Source organism: Pan troglodytes, chromosome 4 (genome assembly GCF_028858775.2).
Source record: "Pan troglodytes isolate AG18354 chromosome 4, NHGRI_mPanTro3-v2.0_pri, whole genome shotgun sequence".
NCBI lineage: Eukaryota > Metazoa > Chordata > Mammalia > Primates > Hominidae > Pan > Pan troglodytes.
Genome location: NC_072402.2, coordinates 170977184 through 170996910, shown reverse-complemented (window position 1 = coordinate 170996910; position 19727 = coordinate 170977184). Strand labels below are relative to the sequence as shown.

The 19727-nt window shown below is 49.9% G+C and overlaps 1 protein-coding gene and 1 long non-coding RNA gene across 2 annotated transcripts; one reads left to right on the top strand and one right to left on the bottom strand.

The window, feature by feature from the left end:
* Positions 1-431: 431 nt before the first annotated feature.
* Positions 432-5932, bottom strand: LOC134810131 (uncharacterized). Its single transcript, XR_010157417.1, has 2 exons — positions 5807-5932; positions 432-744 (listed from the first exon to the last, which is right to left on the bottom strand). It is a non-coding gene; the product is annotated as an uncharacterized LOC134810131 (long non-coding RNA).
* STC2 (stanniocalcin 2) lies at positions 5764-18483 on the top strand. The gene is made up of 4 exons (XM_518105.9): positions 5764-7518; positions 9551-9693; positions 12131-12342; positions 17299-18483. The coding sequence occupies exons 1-4, from the start codon at positions 7368-7370 to the stop codon at positions 17699-17701; spliced, it is 909 nt and encodes a 302-aa protein (XP_518105.2). The 5' UTR covers positions 5764-7367; the 3' UTR covers positions 17702-18483.
* Positions 18484-19727: the final 1244 nt, after the last annotated feature.

Genomic DNA, 19727 nt, shown 5'->3' with positions numbered 1-19727 from the left:
AAAATCTTCTGTGGTCAAAATTAATCTTAAAACATCTGTAAAATATTCATTAAGATATAATGTCCATGAGATATTCTATCAGTCCTGTATAGTAATTCTTATCACCACCAGAATTTGAGAAGAACTGAGTTACACCAAAGAAAGGAATAAACAGAGAGGCTGTGTGATGATGTCCCACATTCAAACCACCCATCTTTAAAGTAATCATCAATCAATGGTGGGCCTGTGTAAGAAAGGGCTGGGAATGGATGGAGACCTCTACAGTGACTCCCATTTGCTAAAGGAGTTTACTTCATTTCTGTTTTAATATTTTACCCCTAAACTCTTAGCCCCCATGTAGCAGGAAAATGTCATCATCATCTTTTACCATCAGGGTCCAATGGATCCTTTCTGTGTTTATGAATAAATCTACAGAAGTAAGACTAAAAGGATCATTTTTTAAAACTTTATTAGAGACGTTAGTAATAGCAAATTTTCACAGCATATTTTCCTGGTTTTGAGTGTAGATAGGCCCAAAATGAGCAATGTCCTCTGAATGCAACTAACTGCTCACCAGCTGTCATGCATAAGCCTGGGACAGACCCATCTTATAAACACCAAGTCCTGATTTCAAGGAAATCTCTGATAAGTTCTAGCTCATCATTACTTCTGGTTCTTCTTCCACTTGCATCATAAAACTTATTACCTTTGAAACCTTTGACAGTTCATAATTTTGTTCAGGAGAAGATGGTCATCTTCTTTTCTCTGTAATTGAAAAGCATTTTTATTTTTAAATTTATAAACACCAATTAGAATGTTTAGTCCAGTGATTTTTTTCTTTCCTTTCTATACCACCTATTTCTTTTCAATCATCTTTGTACTCACCTTTGATCTAACTTCATCATTTGTCCCCTTCAAACTGTATCAAGAAAATTTCAATAAACAAACATAAAAAGTAAAAAAAAAAAAAATTGGCCCCCATTCTTTTAGCAAAACAGGATGCTCCAAGTTTTTGCGGCAAAATATAGTGTGATGAAATCATTCCTGTTGAATGACTAACAGGATGAGAATATCGTATTTTTTGTTATCCTTAGAAATATATTGTTTACTCGTGAATCCTTAAATCTGAGGAAATTAATCTAGGTTATTATCATGTAGGACTCATAGTCTGAGACTTTGCTTATACAGTTCAGTCAGTTTCACCATTATCGAGTCTTCCATAGTGCTGTCTCTTTGCATTCATCTTCTGATTTGACTAATAACTGTACAACATTTTCCTCTGTCACTTTGCTTCTCTTTACAGTTTGTGCAGAAAAATGAAAAATATAGCTGAATTTACAACTATATTTGATAAAAGTAAGAAGAAGAAGACTACAAAGATGGTATCCTCTGTCTTCTTTTATACTTTCTCGAGAAATGATGTAATACTTCGGGCAATGTGATCAAAAACCTGAAGGATGATACAACAGTGATAATTTGTTTCATTCTTGCATCATCCTTCTAGGTGATTCCATGATTCTCCCATTTCTTATTGGTGTTTTTTTTTTTTTACCATAATTGGCAATAATTGATGAGTAATGATGAAATAATTTCTAGGGTGATAAAATGGAAGATGTTTAAAGATATAAGAAAATTAAGATCTCTAAGATCCTATGATACATCATCAATTTATAAATTATTTCAATAGTCATATGGTAACTTCAAGATAGAATGAGTTTTATTCTATTTTTGTTAAAAACTAGATGTTATCTTTCATCTTCAGAAGACTTCTGAAAACAAACAAAAGTCATGAAATACCAATCCTTACAAATTGTTAGAATTTCTCAGGAAAAAAAAAAAAAAAACCTTCAAAATCTAAAATTGGGTCCAATGGACCCTGATAACATACTGAAAGTTAAATCACATTAATAGATTTGGTCGTTTCCTGAAGCTTTCAAAATGTGGCTCCCTAGAAAACTGCCCCACAAAAAGATTCTTCCTTCAGCCACTTGACATCCAACCATTCTCCAACCAAAGTTAAAACCCACCCAGAGAGAGCTCTATCATACTATTCCAGCACCACAATGCCTGCCTCTGGGCCCAACCAGTACTCTCCATGGAAGCCAGGCAGCCCCTTGCCTGGGATACGTTCTCCTGGAGTTTGTCTCAAGATACAACAAGGAAGCAAAAATTATGACCCATGTAAAACAGAGAGGCCTTCTGGGATACCATTCAGGCTTCAGAGAAAGGCGTTAACTCAGACTACAGTCAGATGCCCAGTGTTTACTACTTTATATTCCTTCCAGTAAATGGGTTTATTGTGTTCCTACTCTCTTGGGGGTTTTTTTTAATGCTTTTTTCCTTTTGTATTTCCAGTCAATCCATGAATGGTTTGACTATTGATCTGTGACAGAGAGGAAATGCCCAATTCACAAAAGCATTGTGTTCCCACACTTCCAAAGTTGATTGTTTGGGGAACTCAGAATATATTTTCTTCCAAGAAACAATATTATACATGATAGGTTTACAGGCCAGCACCACAAAATCCTTCTTAACTCATTGTGTTGTTGGTCACTGCACTTTTATGGTATAAATTAGTAGAATATAATTTGGTAATAGTATTAAGAATAAACAAACCCAAATATTGAAGATATAATCTCCTTTATCCCGAATTATATTTAATGAAATAACCAGTTTAATGAAAAAAAGATAAGAGCAAAGATAGAGGCTTTTTTTTTTTTTTTTTGAGACAGGGTCTTGCTCTGTCACCCAGGCTGGAGTACAGTGGTGCAATCATAGCTCACTGCAGCCTCAACCTCCTGGACTCAAGCCATTCTCCCAGAACTTCAGTCTCCCGAGTAGCTGCGATTACAAGCACACACCACCACGTCCGGCTAATGTTTGTATTTTCTGTAGAGACGGGGTCTTGCCATGTTGCCCAGGTTGGTCTCGAATTCCCGGGATCAAGCAATCTACCCACCTCAGCCGCCCAAAGTGCTGGGAGATGGAGGCTTTTAAGGGAGAGACCTCTGCTTGCAAGATAATTTGGGAGGCCTGATAGCAGCAGTTTGTTATTTTTTTCTGTCCGGTTTCACCTTAATACCTTTTTTCATTTTCCTTCATACAGGTATGATGCACAGGAGCCAGGATTAGGGTAAATTTGAGACTCACAAAGGAAAACAGCAAAGGATAGGGGAGCAAGAGGGAAAATAAGTGTGAAAGAGATCTCTTTGATGGGGGGATTAAGGCATGTTATTGCGAGGAGATTGGCTAAATCTGCATTAATTGATTTGCTAAGAAAAGGAAAGGAAACTGGGGAGAAGGCTGGAGACCCAATATCAGAACTTTCCAGGCAGGCAGAGTCGTGAGGACTGTGTAGCCAGACAGTTCCCTCTCTGACCATAAGGTGGTGCCATCAGCCCAGACAGTCGGCCCCAAGGGGGCGGGGCGTGCAGTGGGCGGAGCTCCCCACGTGTAAGCCATGTTCTCCACTCAGGTTCCGGAACTCAGAAAGCCTGGACCAGGCAGCACGTGTCAACTTGCACATCACTGACTCAGCACCCACGAACTATGCCCATCCGCTAAAGCCCCTTCGGCTCACACTCGAGCAAGAACACGTCTGTCTTGCTGGGCATCGAGACGCACGTGAAGATTCCAACTAATTCCTTCCCACTCCTCTCCTCTTTCTCCACAATGGCAGCTCTGGGCCCCTGAGCATTTCCTAATTCCTAAAGAGAACCTAGTCTAAAGCGCCCTACAGTCTCATCCTTAAATACCGTCAGATCTTCCGTGAGGAGCACAGATTTGTCACAAGGGGCCCAGCCATGACAACATGCCCTGGCCGACTTCCCCAGTTTGATGTCCCACTTTCACACCTAACTGGGCAACCCCTATTCCTGATACAAATCCCACCGGATCCTCTCCATGCACTTAGCCCTGCTGGTCCTCCCACCTCCCATGCCCACTTTTTTCCTTGCCTCTACTTGTCACTATCCTCCCCCATCCTTCATGGTCTAACCCAAATATCCCCTCCCCCAAAACCTGCCACTCAGTGTTGACCGCATGTAACTAGCAAAGTGGATTTAGACAGGAAAACATGGGCTCCAGGCGTCAACCACAGAAGGCCCTGGATGACACAAGGTAGGTCATGTCTGCCTCTTCGTGGCTGTGTGTGCGTTAAATTGAGGAGGAGGGCCCATCCAGACAGGTGCTGCTGAACCTCAGGGCAGCAGCAGCTGGTCCATCCAGGAGACCTCCCAGGCCTCAGTTCCCATCTAGGGAGGGCCCTAGGTCTGGAGGGACACCAAAGGCATGAGTGTGGTGTGTAGTGCGGTGTCATGTTCGCTATATAATAGTAATAATGATTATTATTACTGTCCCCTGCCCCACCCTCATCAGCCACAGTCTGCCAAACTTGGCCTCAGTTATAGAGCTAAAGGAATCAGCCAGAGAGAGGGGGAGTCAATCACAACAAAGTCACCAGTCTGAGCCCCCATCCCACTTCTACCCCTGCGGCCTAGACTGGCCGTTTCAGCAAACTGCCTAGTGATTCTGCAAGGGAATTTTCACAGCCCTGGTGGGTCAGACTCAGATGGACATTCTTATCTGGATGCTTTGGACTTGGCTAAGTGGCCCAGAGATAAACCCTTAAGAACTAGTGCCTGTGCTTACGCCACCTCCAATTCTAGCTACTATGTGTTCTTTTGGTTCTAAAGGGGCAGTTGGCTCAGGTGAAAACCAGGAATGTCCCTTGGAAGGCAGGAGCAAACAGCCTCAGGACAAACTTTGAAACTATGTAGGTCCTCTGAGGGCAGCCCCAGGGGCCCCATGGTAGCAAAAGGTAGGCCTAGCCAAAGGCTGGGCAAAGCAGGAGCAGGGAGAGCTCCATCCCCCTGGCCGTCGCTCCAGGTATCCTGGGAGGCCTCTGCCCAGCACACTAAGTGTCTGCATCTGGCAAAAGAGGGCTTGCTCCTGCCCCATGGAGCTCTCTCCTATTTCTGCTTCTCAAAAAAAAACAGGTGACCAGATGCCTTCTTAATGTCAATATTGCTCATGTTCTCTCCTACAAAAGAGGCCACATAGAAAGAAAGTCTACCCAGCTGTACCATAAGCAGGAGTGGGACCAAATGGCTACTTGTTCTCAGGAAATTCAGAGCCTTAAAGAGTTAGTTAGGAGAGGCCAGAATGCCGCTGTGTTGTTTGTTTGCTTTGTTTTTAAGGATCTACAGGAGGTAGTTTTCCATAAACTAGGAAGCTAAGTTAACTATGCAAACCCAAGCAGGGTGGGCAATGTGAACCGGCCGTTTTAATGTATTTGTACCCGCACGTCCTTGCACAAAAGATCCAAGGCTGCGCGGAGTAATTGCTATTAGAATAGTGGGCACGGTCCCTACCGCCGCAGGTTCGGACCTTCAAAGTGACAATTTATGGATGCTCCCTGGCGCTCCAGCGCAGGGGAAGCCCACTCTGAAGACGCCCTCCCCACCCCCTCCTCTCCTTCCTTCCGACTCAGGAGAGCTCGACACGCCGGATGGCTGCGGCCAGCCGTGGCCATCCTGGCCCCCCGCCTCCGCCTTCCCCACGCCCGCGTGCAGCCGGGACACGGGAAAGGAAAGCTTTGGAAGTCAAGCGCCGGCCAAAAGATAACCTGCCCGCGTGTCTCCTCGCCCCCTCCCCCAGCCGTGTCACATGGCGGCCCCAACCAGGCGGGCAGTGCGCCCCGCCGCGGAGACCCAGGGCCGCGTCGCCTGGGCAGTGGGTGATGAAACTTCCCAGGCGCATTACCGCAGAGGGCGCGGGCGGGGCGCGGGGCGGGGGTGGGGGATCGAGAGCTGGTACCCGGGCTCACCTGTTCTCCAGGAGGAGGGTGGGGACGGGGGGAGGGGCGAGTGCGCGCCAACGCCGGGTGCGTGCCCTGGGGCGCTCGGGCGCGGCGCTCGTGTCCCCGCCCTCCCCCAGCCCTGCGAGCCCCCCGAGCTGCGCCGTGGGGTGACGGGACCGAGAGCAGTTCCTGTCCCCGGCCCCGGCGCGGGGGAGACGTGAGCGTGCACACGTACACACACAGCAGGGGAAGAGGCGCTCCAAGCGGCGCCCAACTTTCTCCTTCCCTCCACGGGCCGGGTGAGAAAGTAGCCGGGGGCTATCCCGACCCGGCGGTTCTTGGGGAGGGGGCCGAACAAGAAAAGGGAGGAGATGGAGATAATTTCCCCGGATTTAGCTTTTTTGTCTTTGTTTTTGTTCTCACCACTTCCATCGGATGACTGGAGAGTAAAAGGGAACCCGGAGCGGGGTGGCGAGCAGCGCTTTGAGAAAATGCAGGAGTGTGTTTGGAGACGCGTAAAGTTGCCTTTCAAGCTCTGGCCTCCGGGCACGCGATGCTCCGCGGCGGGCTGACTCAGGGCTGCCTTGGGCCTCCCTGCCACCCTCCTGGAAATGATGCAAGTCCTGACTGTCACCTGGATCCCTGCAGCCCAGCCTGGAATGCGTCTGGATTAGGGGAAAGACGAGAAACGACACTCCAGGTGTTGCACGGCCCACCAAAGCGGGAAGATAGGGCAGTTGCTCAGACCAAATACTGTATCTAGTGCTTCTGCTCCTATCTTCAATCGTGGGGTTCTTTTTAATGCAAAGTGTCACAAGGCCAGGAATTCCCATGTGTGCTCAGTTGGCCCACAGCATCATTGTGCCTAGGAAACTGCTTCAATTTATCAAGTCCTCTGGGCTGGGAATCTCACTGAATTCCAAACGGCGGAAAGAGGAAACTTTCCCAACCCGATGTGGGTGTGACGCGAGGCAGGGGCCCCAGGGACACTGTCCCAGAGCACACCGTCCCCCTTTAACAGCAACTGGAGCTTGGATTCGCTCTTATATTCTACAGTCCTTTCGACCATTGCCCTGGAGCACCCGCACACGCGCACGCATCTCCGGCAGCGCTCACACACACTCATACACACGCACGCAAACGCGTGGCCGCCGCCAGGTCGGCAACTTTGTCCGGCGCTCCCAGCGGCGCTCGGCTTCCTCCTGTAGTAGTTGAGCGCAGGCCCCGCCTCCCGGCCGTGTTGTCAAAAGGGCCGGGGTCTCGGATTGGTCCAGCCGCCGGGACAACACCTGCTCGACTCCTTCATTCAAGTGACACCAGAGCTTCCAGGGATATTTGAGGCACCATCCCTGCCATTGCCGGGCACTCGCGGCGCTGCTAACGGCCTGGTCACATGCTCTCCGGAGAGCTACGGGAGGGCGCTGGGTAACCTCTATCCGAGCCGCGGCCGCGAGGAGGAGGGAAAAGGCGAGCAAAAAGGAAGAGTGGGAGGAGGAGGGGAAGCGGCGAAGGAGGAAGAGGAGGAGGAGGAGGAAGAGGGGAGCACAAAGGATCCAGGTCTCCCGACGGGAGGTTAATACCAAGAACCATGTGTGCCGAGCGGCTGGGCCAGTTCATGACCCTGGCTTTGGTGTTGGCCACCTTTGACCCGGCGCGGGGGACCGACGCCACCAACCCACCCGAGGGTCCCCAAGACAGGAGCTCCCAGCAGAAAGGCCGCCTGTCCCTGCAGAATACAGGTAAGTGCATGTGCCCCCGCAGCCGGGAGCTACTGGGAGAGGACACCGTGCACCCACGCGGCGCGCCCCAGGCGTTTCGCCGGGAGCCAGGCGCCCACCCAGGGCCACGCAAACTCTTGGGATGGCACGGGACGTGCAAAGGGAAGCGCGAGGCAAGGCGAGGTCCGCGCCGGGCTCCGAGGGCCCGGAATCTGCACGTGCTAGCAGGGTGATGAAATGGCTGGGGCAGGACTTGTTGCTGTCCTCCCCAGGGTCGAGGGGAAATGAAGCAGCGTCTGACGCTGCCAGCGCCAGCCCCCGCCCCCGAATCCCGGGTCCGGTGCAAAGCGCGCTTCATCCCTGCCGGCACGCGGGAGGCCCAGAGGGTCCCCGGAGCTGGGCTGCGCCCTGCGCCCGGAGAACTTCTCTTCCTGGCCTGCCGGCCTCAGTAAGGGTGCCGCGTCTTCCCCCTCCTCAAAAGATGCCCGACATCCCAGAACTTTGCCGGCGAGACAAATGGCATTGCGAACTTTCCCCCTGGGGGCACTGCTTTCGGAAGGGAGCGTGAGGGCAGCGCAAAGCGTACCTCCGCGGTGCTGCCGCCATCCCCAGCTCCTGGCCAGGTCGGCAAGCCAAGAAATGGTGACACGACCCGAACCGTGCGCCTCCTCTGCTCTACCGGCTCTTGGCTCACCAGCAAGCTGCAAAGCAGAGCCAGGCGTGCAGGGCACGGGGCTGGCCCTTTTCCCAGCTCGGAAAGAGAAAGAAAATCTGCCTACAGCTCCTTCGCTCCACGACCCCTCCCCCGACTTTGGGGGGCCGTGTGAACGCGGCAGCGGCGGCGTGCGTGCGCTCACCGCACGAGCTGGAATGCACGAGTGCCCATTAGGGACGCCCCAAGTGAGTGAATCGCGGCCCTGTGCGGTCCTGCCCCGGCGGCGCGTGGGGTCTTACGGATCCTGTCGCCTCCACATGCTGGGGCCGGCACCCCCACCACCCCGAGACCCTCGCCCACCCTCCCCCTCCTCTGGCGCTTCCTCTGAGAACTGAACCTGATTCTCGGTGGTTGGTGACCCTCAACAATACACGCCCCTCATTCTCTGGCTAGATTTAATCTGATGCGGGTTATCTGCTCCGACCCCGCCCTTCTTCCAAAATATACTTTTCTGATGTAATTTTGTGGTTGATTTAAATCAGAGACTTGGGTAGTGGAAAGGGAGGGAAGAGGCTTTGCACGCTGCAGCCTGACAGTTAACTCCCTCCGTCTGCCCCTTCCGAGAGAGGACTGGGGGCCACATTCGGTGAAGGGCTGCAAGCTTCCTCCCGGGCTGCGGGAATTCTAGGGGATTGGGTGATACCTCACCCGGATCCCTAATTAAAAGGAGCCTGCAACCTCTGATAGTGGCGTTTCTGAAGGCTCGCCCCCAGCTGACTCCACTCCTAAGCCTGCTCGCCAACCGCAGCTTCCCTAGCTGGTATTTTAATGCGAAGGGTTGGGAGGCACTGCCTTAATAGGAATTTTGTTTTGATTTTTAGGTGTTGAATCATAAAGCTGAATTGAAACTGCTTTTTAGATGCTGTCATTTGGGGGTCAGGAAGCAAATGGCTGTGATTTAATAGCAGCAACTTCTACAGATCAAGTAGAGAAGGGTACTTCATTGATGAAGTACAGTCTTCGACTCAAAATTTTATTTTTGTCTGTGGGTTTAAAAAGCGGAAATATATTTTGCTCTCAAACTAAGTATTCCCACAAATACTTTAATAAAATGGAAAGGATGAAAAGAAGGAATGCTCAGACCAGCCTTCTGGTTGTAATTTTTGTAATTTTTCGGCTCTTTTCTACAAATATTTACAAATAGAGATATTTTTCATGAGTAGATTAAAGGATGAAATTTTGTTTCCCAGGCTTTTTAGGTCCTGAAATAGTCATCACTAACTCTTTTTTCCTCCTTAAATTTTCCTTTAGTTGTTAACTTTTATTTCAAATGACCTCTCTGCATTGCCCAGCATGGGTTAGAGTTTTGTATATATTTGTATGTGATTTTCCTTTTAGCGGAGATCCAGCACTGTTTGGTCAACGCTGGCGACGTGGGGTGTGGCGTGTTTGAATGTTTCGAGAACAACTCTTGTGAGATTCGGGGCTTACATGGGATTTGCATGACTTTTCTGCACAACGCTGGAAAATTTGATGCCCAGGTAAAAATCCATCCAGAGCATGAAGAATGTTTGGGGTGAGCGTACATGATTGAAACGTTCATTGGAAAGCCCTGTTAACCAACTTCCTTTGCTGTTCCTTGTGGTGTGTTTTAGTGCTTGCAAGCGACAGTCTAGGTATAAAACATTATGCCAGTGTCTCCCTTCTGCACTCATAAGCTGTGTCTACACAGGCAGGGTGGACTGGAGACCAATGTCATAATAAACGATAAACACCTTGTAAGGGGACACGCTGTGTCTGGCCACCCAGAACTCAGTCTCCAAAGCCCACTGCATGAGAGGCAGGGGCAGGAACCCCCAATTATACATTTCAGAAGTCATTTCACCTACTAGGAAAATGAGACACAAAGTATGTAGAAATCCGTCATGTGGTGTGTGGGCAGCCAACCCGAATAACTCAGGACCTCCAAAAGAGCAGACTTCTATTCCTCCTGAGTAGCAGATCTTTCTCTCCCAAGCTGACCAGTCGAAACCCTGATTGAGTCCTTCAGTTCCACGCTTTCCTTTTGCTCTATATAATAAATATAGTCAGGGCCTGACCCACTTCGGTTATCCCAGGGTCCCAAGGGGAACGCGGAGTTGCTGCTCAGGGCAAGGCAGGAACACAACAAGCAACATATGGCTCCAGTGCCAACAACGCAAATACATTTTTGGATGGCATGTGGCATCAGACTCACCTTCTTCGTGTTCTCCCTGGCCACTTATATGCCCTGTTGAAACGCCCTGTTACTATATCTCAGAAACGTCTCTCCTGCTTCATTGGAGAGCAATGCCAACATTTGGAGGTGGCCATCAGCTTAGGTGAGATTTATGGATGTCACCAGTCCCCATCCACTGACATATAGTAGTGAGCCTGACAAAGCAGTGCCTGGGAACAAGGAGGGGAGGCGAAGACGGGGCCGGCAGCCTAAACTGCAGAGGATGTGCGGTGTGGCCAGAGGGGAAACTGAAACCAGGGAAGGAAAGAGGTAGAACTTTGAACTCCTGGAGGCTCCCTAATAAAGCATCACTCTGGATTAACGGGAATTAGGAAACGTAATAGGAAATCCGGAGGAAAGACGTGTATTTAAGGGCAATCCCACAGGATGTCAGGGAAGAATACCAAGAACAGATTGCCACAGCCCTCGCATAAATTCATCTTCCTCTTTTTTTTCTCAACCAACAGGAATATGTTCTCAAGTTAGAGACATCCCTTTCAAGTTGATGCTCAGCACATAACTGCTTAATAAACGGGCACACCCTGCCCTCCATTCTGTTTGGCTCTGGCTGGAGAGTCAAAAGAGAGGGGGCCATGGGGAGGCCGCGCGGGCCACATGGTTTTTCAGAGATCAGACGCTATCTGTAGACATTTCTATGGCTGCTAAAGACAAAACCAAAATAAATGTGCTGGCTGGCTTCCCACTTCCAACCTAAACCCATTTACTTTCTCAACTCAGTGACTTCCGGGCCTGTCTAAAAACAGAGGGGTGACCTCTCCGACGACAGCTAGTTTCTATAGTAATGTGGGGTGCGGGGATTCCTGGGTAGGCATCCCACAATGCCTCCGGGCTGCACGAGGTTGATAAGGGAGCAGCACCGAGCTCGCCTCCACACCCCCAACAGCTGTCTCCTTTCTAGGATAAGCACAATCAAACGGGGTTGCCAGGAAAGAGAACTGCAGGCCAGATGTATGCCTGGCTGCCTTCGCCACTCGGAGGCAGGGAGCGTGGGGGAGGGGCCGCCAGTGCGGCAGTTCAGACTCCAGATGCTGCCAGGCAGGGTGCCAGGCCGGCCTTTTAGAGGCAATAATCCGAACAGTTTAAAGGAGTAGAGTCATTTTCAAAAAGGAAAAGAACGCTCTTCCTGGTAGGGTAGGAGGAGACAAGGGTATGGATTTGGGGCGTGGGAGGCACGGAGGCAGAAAGGGAGGTACAATCAGCAATCAATCTTGGTGTCGCCCCTGGAATCAAGGGAAAAAGGAAACGTGTGAGATTTGGACATGCAGGCACCTTCCACTTAGGGAAAACTGCTTGTGAGAACCGTGAGGGATTTATGGATTTGTGTCTGGCCAAATTCCCTTTGTGTTCCAGAAAAGTTGCCACCACACAACCAACACAGGGCTACCTGAGGGACACATAGCCACGGAAGCCCCCGTTGGAGGGAAACTCACAGAGTAGCCAGGGAGGAAGGAGGGAGATGTGTTAGTCTACAGAATGAACATCCCTTGTTGCCCAGTGCTGGGGGTGTCATGTCACTCTGGACGTGCCTCTGGATGTGGCATTGCCTGTCACCTGGGAGGACGTCGGTCTCTGGTGGGGCCTTGGGGCTCTGATGTCAGAAATATCCTGTGTAAGCCCAAGAAGGGCTGAAATGTCCAAGCATGTAACGAGGTCTCCTGCTTTCTGCCCCTCTCTCCCTTCCCCGGCCTGTGTGTTCTCAGGGCAAGTCATTCATCAAAGACGCCTTGAAATGTAAGGCCCACGCTCTGCGGCACAGGTTCGGCTGCATAAGCCGGAAGTGCCCGGCCATCAGGGAAATGGTGTCCCAGTTGCAGCGGGAATGCTACCTCAAGCACGACCTGTGCGCGGCTGCCCAGGAGAACACCCGGGTGATAGTGGAGATGATCCATTTCAAGGACTTGCTGCTGCACGAGTGAGTACTGCCCCGCAGAGGGCCTGGGGTGAAGGGGCCACCCAGCAAGGACGGCAATGTGTATGGGAGGAGAGCCGCGTTGCTTCTAGAGGCTGAATGCCTGTCAAATGGAGAAGGCTTCCATTTACTTCAGAAAGCTACACTGACTCTCCTAAAAGGCCCCTTTCCTGCTGGCTTTTAGGAAAAGAGAGAATTCCCTCATCAGTCTCAAAATCACAAGCAACAGAAATGGGAAATCGTTTTACTAAGAATGAAATGTGTCTATTCAGTAATACTCTTCATCTTCCCCTTAGCCAAGAACCCACTAGCTCTCAGAATATTCTGCGTAGCTGTAGAGGTGTCCTTACAGACAGCAAACTGCTAATAACATTTGTTGAATATTTACTAAGCGCCAGGCACTGGGCTAAGGGCTCCTTGTGAATTTTTCACTTGATCCTCACCACAGCCCTTGTCACCTCCATTTGACAGATGAGAAAACTGAGACTCACTAAGGCAGAGCTCACACAGCTAGTGACAGGCAAAGCCAGGCTTGGGACCTGGCTCCAGTCTGCTGAGCAGTCTGCCTCCAGAACCTATACTCTTAAATCCCGAAAACAGAGCTATAGATGCTTTTCCTGCCTCCTTAAACTTTCCTTTCCCGTAGAAGGTTCGGTTTACCTTCTTTCATACATTAGTGCCCTCTCAGAGGAAATGCAAAACAAATGCCAAAAACTTTAATCAGCTAAACGCTTCTATGCCAAAACAAGGAAATGTGAACTTACTTATTTCAAGACTTGAAATTCAATGATAAATTCAGGATGCATCATTCCTTACAAAATATTTCAGCTACAGGATCCTAAATTTTGCAGCATGGTAAAGCATGTTGGTACACAATTCATCCTAACAGGAGGCAGGGCCAGGAGCCCCTGAAGATTTTTTTTTTAAATATTGACAATGGCTCTTTCCTAAGAGACACAGGGCAGAAAGAAAGCCACTAGCCAACCAGTTCAGTACAAGTCATTACCAGTTTGATGGCACTGTTGGTCTCTCCACGGTGACTCATTGAGCCAAATCGGTATAATTTTATGAACTCTTGATCCTCAGTTTGTGCCACAACCTTCTTCCAGTTATGTCCCTACCACACCAACACCACTTAGATGACAGAGAACAGCAAGCACCTCCTGTCTCTTTCCACTTGGTTATAAGGTCATAGGCATCTTGCAACACCCTTGCTACAGTGTTAGAATCATACAATTCATGGCGAAACTCTGCAGGAAGCTCTTGCCAAAAGCAAAATAATATTGCATTTTCCTTGAATTAGGCTAATGCCTTACAAAATATTTTTTATTCTTCAAATATTTTTAAGGGAACAATAGCAGCCACAGCATCATCAACAACAATGATAGCTGTCTTTTTTTATGTTTTTTTAATTTTGTTTTTTAATGGTCTAGGCCCTTGGCCAGGGCCTTTACATGGGTTATCTCATTTATCTTTCCCAAAGATGCTACAAGATAGAAATTACTATGCCCAAGAGGAGGAAAGTGAAGCTAAGAGATTAGAGAACTCGGACTGAGGTTTGATTCCTGCTTTTAAGCTTTGGAATTGCTGGTATACATGACTGAAGCCAGTCATCAGGAATAGACTTCAAACCTGCTCCCAGCCTATTATCTCCCTGCTAGACCTGAAAGGGCTCACAGCTCCCCACATGTGGTGGGCTTCTTGTCCTTTTATCAAATATATCCCCATTACACAAGGAGAACACTCTAAAATTCCCTTCCTTCAGGTGCCTCTGGAAGAGACAAATGCCCCATGGCTAGGAAACACTGTGAGCTTCACTCGCCTCTAGCCCTGTCCCCCATTAGAGAGAGTTTGCTGGCCTCAGAAATGGGTGGGGAATGGGGCCCATTCCTAGTTTATAAGGCTATAATGCATGCCTGGAGCACAGGAATTCTATCTTTCTTGGAGAAAAGTATTCTTTGGGAAAACTGAAGGTTGGAAGTCCCACCCCCTCCCCTTAATTTAAGAAGAAGGTAAAGCTCTCTGGCGTTCTAGTGTCTCCTTCTTGGGAATGTGGCCCTCGGGGCCATGGTCTCCTCACACCATTCAGAATGAGCCTATGACCCCCCACCCCAGCCTGCTCTGGAAATGCAGGCAGCCCATATAAGAAGCCTGGTCACATGCTGTTCCTCTTGCTTCCCCCTAAGTCAGCATCTCTAGGCAGGGGTCTCCCCTAACTCCAGCTTCCCAAAAGCCCCCATTACCTTTCCTTCTGAAGTCATGATGTGGCCGTGCATCGACTTGTACTTCTAGCTGAACTGCCTGTTTTTTAGTTTTTTTTTTTTCCCAACTGTCTTAACTGATTAAAGTATCCTATCAGTCCCCAAATATCAAGAAGCCCATTTCCAAATGTGTGGCATTGGTCAAAAAAAAAAAAGAGAGAACTGAATTTGCTTTTCACTTTAGAGATGAGGAAATCACAGTCACCCCAGAATCTGCACCACCCCCATTCTTCAACCCAACCCCCATCCACACCAGAACACTCACCCCCAGTTAATGCTGCTCTTTTCAAGCTCTTCCTCTCCGCTCCCCTCACCCCTTCCTGCCCGCCCCACTTTCTGCACAGCATCTGTCTCCCCCTAGCTGCCGCCTGCCTGGTTTTACCCCCACTCGCCATGTCACTGGGTGCTGGCAGGCTCCAGGCACATCCCCCTCCAAGTATTTTTTAAAATCCTTTAGGCTTGCTGACACCCAGTTGAACGAGCTGGACTTTGTCATTAGACACGGGCTGAGCTTGCAGCCTCAGAAGGCACCAGGCCAGCTCGGAACACGGCTTGGATTAACTTGGTTCGGCACACACACCCCTCCCCGCGGTTCACAGCTTCCTCCTGGAGAGAGAGAGGGCCAAGGGCAGAGGACAGCATGGGCTCATCCAGCCTTCTGGGATCCAGATCCGCCTTGGGCTTCTGGGGGCTCATCTGGCAGACAGAACGCCCTGGCCGGGAAGGCGAAAGAGAGACAGTCTGCATATTCCCAAGACAGCCCTCCCCTTACTCTGGGGAAAGGAGCTTGAAGACAGCATCCAGTTAGTATCTCAGAAAGACAGACCCTCACCCCTGCAGTGTGCTCACCTAGCCCTGGTGCCGCGGCAGGCACAGTCAGGTGCTAAAATCCTGTTGCTGCTTTAGCAGACACACTCGGTGAACTTGAGCTCCGGAGGCAGTTTCTAGTTTTCAAAAAATAGAAGGAAACAAGCATGCGTGGAGCATTTCCCTCATATTGCCTCCTGCATGCCCACCTGCCCACCTCAGGGCAGTCCAAGGGACAGGGTTAGGTTGTCTTGCGCTGTCAGGGGCCTGCCTTAGGGGGTTTAAAGCCCTTTGCCCAGCGGCCATGCACAGACTTGCTGACTCCAAAGTCATCAAGCAGGCCCTAAACAGCAGCTTGATCTCTCTCAGCCAGAGCATTCCTCCTCTCTGCTCTGCTCTCAGCCAAGCCCTGGGCCCTGAAGCCCAGAAGCTTCCAAGAGCCACCTTCTCCCTGCTTTTCTCAGTTTTTGCATCCATGAGGTGAGGACAGTTCACTCAATTCCAACTTGAGGAATAATTAATAAAAAGGCAGTAAACTACTTCACACATCTCAAAACACAGTCTGCTCTTTCCACATAGCAACAACTGCCAACTTGCAAAGAAAAGGCTCCATGGGCTGTAACGCAGCCTCTCTGGTGGCCCAGACTTAGGGAGGACAAATCAGATTGCTCCTTGTTATGAATGACCTCACATTCCAGGGTGACTTCCCTGCTCAAGGTGATGGCCCAAAACTGCAATGCTTGTGGTCAGATAGATCAGAAACTTTGCCAGCAAGGACTGCCTAGGAATGCTGGTTAGCCATGTGAAACATTCTATACCCCCCTTGGGGGTTTTAAAGGCCAGTGAGAGGTTAAAATAAAAGCTCAGTGAGTGGCGCATGAGAGCCCATTGCTGGGGACACTCTACCAGATGGGCCCATAAATATAAAAAGCAGATGCTCCTGCCTTCTGCACACCTTGTCCACCCCCTGGAGTAAATTATTCCAGCGGTTTTCCTAAAGAACAACCCAAGACAACCGGAATGGCCTGAGGAACTGGCTCTGCCCTCCAGAACTAGGCGAGTTCATTGCACAGCGAGCTGTCTCTCAGTCCAAACACAGGGGCCCCTGACCGCCAGCCTTCAACTCCAAATCTAAGGAAGCCCAGACTGAAAGAATAAAGATGCTCAGATGGCCACACCTACTCCCCAGCCTCTGCTACTGAGAGAGGGAATCACTGCATGCACGGGCAATGACATCCCAGGGACATGGTCTTCCTCCCTCCCACTTCAGCTCTTCCGTACTCCTCCAGATGCAGAGGAAATGCATCCAATAACTTCCAAAAACACCCTTCTTCATCAGAAGCCTAAACCCGGGGCAAACACAAACATGGGGAAAATGGTTTCTTGGGGGCTTCTCATAGAGGGCACATGGTCCTAAACCTTCATGGTTTCCTCTTCCCTACCAAAAAGAATCCTCTGTTTGAGAGTCTATGTAAGGCCCTGCACCATTTGCCTAATTATGATTCCACTGGACCCCAGAGCCATCTCCACTCTAGCTGAAACTCACCTAGTTAGTGTAGCCTAAAGGCACCCAGAGCTCTCCTGCCATTATTCACGCAGCCACCTGGATTTCTCACCATCCCCAGAGGGTCTTCCTTTTAGGGTCCTAAGCTCTTACCCTATGCACCTGTGAGCCTGGGACACAGTGGCCACCCAATAAGTGTTGGTTGAGGCCAGTACTCCATAGACTATGAGAAAAGGCTTGAAGTCATTTGAGAGAGATCTTCCACCGAACCCAAGACAAGCACTGGCCATGCCTCCTTCCCAGCATTGCCCCTGCCCTCTGTGGTCCATTCGGGACTTGCTCCATTCCCAGCCTCTCTCTCTCTCCCTCTTTGCTTTCAATCTTTAGACCCTACGTGGACCTCGTGAACTTGCTGCTGACCTGTGGGGAGGAGGTGAAGGAGGCCATCACCCACAGCGTGCAGGTTCAGTGTGAGCAGAACTGGGGAAGCCTGTGCTCCATCTTGAGCTTCTGCACCTCGGCCATCCAGAGGCCTCCCACGGCGCCCCCCGAGCGCCAGCCCCAGGTGGACAGAACCAAGCTCTCCAGGGCCCACCACGGGGAAGCAGGACATCACCTCCCAGAGCCCAGCAGTAGGGAGACTGGCCGAGGTGCCAAGGGTGAGCGAGGTAGCAAGAGCCACCCAAACGCCCATGCCCGAGGCAGAGTCGGGGGCCTTGGGGCTCAGGGACCTTCCGGAAGCAGCGAGTGGGAGGACGAACAGTCTGAGTATTCTGATATCCGGAGGTGAAATGAAAGGCCTGGCCACGAAATCTTTCCTCCACGCCGTCCATTTTCTTATCTATGGACATTCCAAAACATTTACCATTAGAGAGGGGGGATGTCACACGCAGGATTCTGTGGGGACTGTGGACTTCATCGAGGTGTGTGTTCGCGGAACAGACAGGTGAGATGGAGACCCCTGGGGCCGTGGGGTCTCAGGGGTGCCTGGTGAATTCTGCACTTACACGTACTCAAGGGAGCGCGCCCGCGTTATCCTCGTACCTTTGTCTTCTTTCCATCTGTGGAGTCAGTGGGTGTCGGCCGCTCTGTTGTGGGGGAGGTGAACCAGGGAGGGGCAGGGTAAGGCAGGGCCCCCAGAGCTGGGCCACACAGTGGGTGCTGGGCCTCGCCCCGAAGCTTCTGGTGCAGCAGCCTCTGGTGCTGTCCCCGCGGAAGTCAGGGCGGCCGGATTCCAGGACAGGAGTGAATGTAAAAATAAATATCGCTTAGAATGCAGGAGAAGGGTGGAGAGGAGGCAGGGGCCGAGGGGGTGCTTGGTGCCAAACTGAAATTCAGTTTCTTGTGTGGGACCTTGCGGTTCAGAGCTCTTGGCGAGGGTGGAGGGAGGAGTGTCATTTCTATGTGTAATTTCTGAGCCATTGTACTGTCTGGGCTGGGGGGGGACACTGTCCAAGGGAGTGGCCCCTATGAGTTTATATTTTAACCACTGCTTCAAATCTCGATTTCACTTTTTTATTTATCCAGTTATATCTACATATCTGTCATCTAAATAAATGGCTTTCAAACAAAGCAACTGGGTCATTAAAACCAGCTCAAAGGGGGTTTAAAAAAAAAAACCAGCCCATCCTTTGAGGCTGATTTTTCTTTTTTTTTAAGTTCTATTTTAAAAGCTATCAAACAGCGACATAGCCATACATCTGACTGCCTGACATGGACTCCTGCCCACTTGGAGGAAACCTTATACCCAGAGGAAAATACACACCTGGGGAGTACATTTGACAAATTTCCCTTAGGATTTCGCTATCTCACCTTGACCCTCAGCCAAGATTGGTAAAGCTGCGTCCTGGCGATTCCAGGAGACCCAGCTGGAAACCTGGCTTCTCCATGTGAGGGGATGGGAAAGGAAAGAAGAGAATGAAGACTACTTAGTAATTCCCATCAGGAAATGCTGACCTTTTACATAAAATCAAGGAGACTGCTGAAAATCTCTGAGGGACAGGATTTTCCAGATCCTAATTGGAAATTTAGCAATAAGGAGAGGAGTCCAAGGGGACAAATAAAGGCAGAGAGAAGAGACAGAACTAAAAATACGAGGAAAGGAGAGTGAGGATTTTCATTAAAAGTCTCAGCAGTGGGTTTCTTGGGTTATTTAAAACATCACCTAAATAGGCCTTTTCTTCCTAATTGGCCATCAAATTAAAGCCTATCCTTTCTCAAGCAGGAGCTGGTATTGTAGGGAGTGGCCGGGTATTCTGGGCTGGGCTCTTCTGGAGTAGGGGTCAGCAAACATTGTCTGCAAAGGGCCAGATACTGAATCCAGTACTTTGAGTTTGACGAGCCGTGAGGTCTCTGTCGAAACTACTCAACTCTGCCATCCTAGCACAAAAGCAGCCATAGACAACACACAAACGAGAGGGCTTGGCTCCCTTCCAGGAAGATTTATTTAACAGGCCCTCAGCTGAATTTCACTCACAGGACACAGTTTACTGATCTCTGTTCTAGTGAGTGGGTCAAAAAGCATATGCATCCTTATCTGTCAACTCATCAGCTCTTCCTCAAGGCAACCTGAGGCCAGACACCAAGAAACCAAGCGTATCTGCTCTAAAATGACTTGTTCCTGGGGAATGCCTTCAACCAACACACAGCTAGTATTTCTATGCCCCAAATCCAATCCCAGTCTTTCATGATCCATGCCGGTGGTTGGGTGGGGAGGGGAATCATTGGGGCGGTTGGGTGGGGAGGGGAATCATTGGTTGGGGGAAGGGAGGAAACCCCACCTCCAGCCCCCGCCACCGGGCCCCCCAGGCACCCAG

Excerpts from the sequence above, each read along its gene's own strand:
- STC2 (XM_518105.9), top strand. The coding sequence starts at position 7,368 with ATGTGTGCCGAGCGGCTGGGCCAGTTCATGACCCTGGCTTTGGTGTTG. Across the intron at positions 9,694-12,130 it reads CTGGAAAATTTGATGCCCAG|GGCAAGTCATTCATCAAAGA; the intron begins GTAAAAATCCAT and ends GTGTGTTCTCAG. Across the intron at positions 12,343-17,298 it reads AAGGACTTGCTGCTGCACGA|ACCCTACGTGGACCTCGTGA; the intron begins GTGAGTACTGCC and ends TTCAATCTTTAG.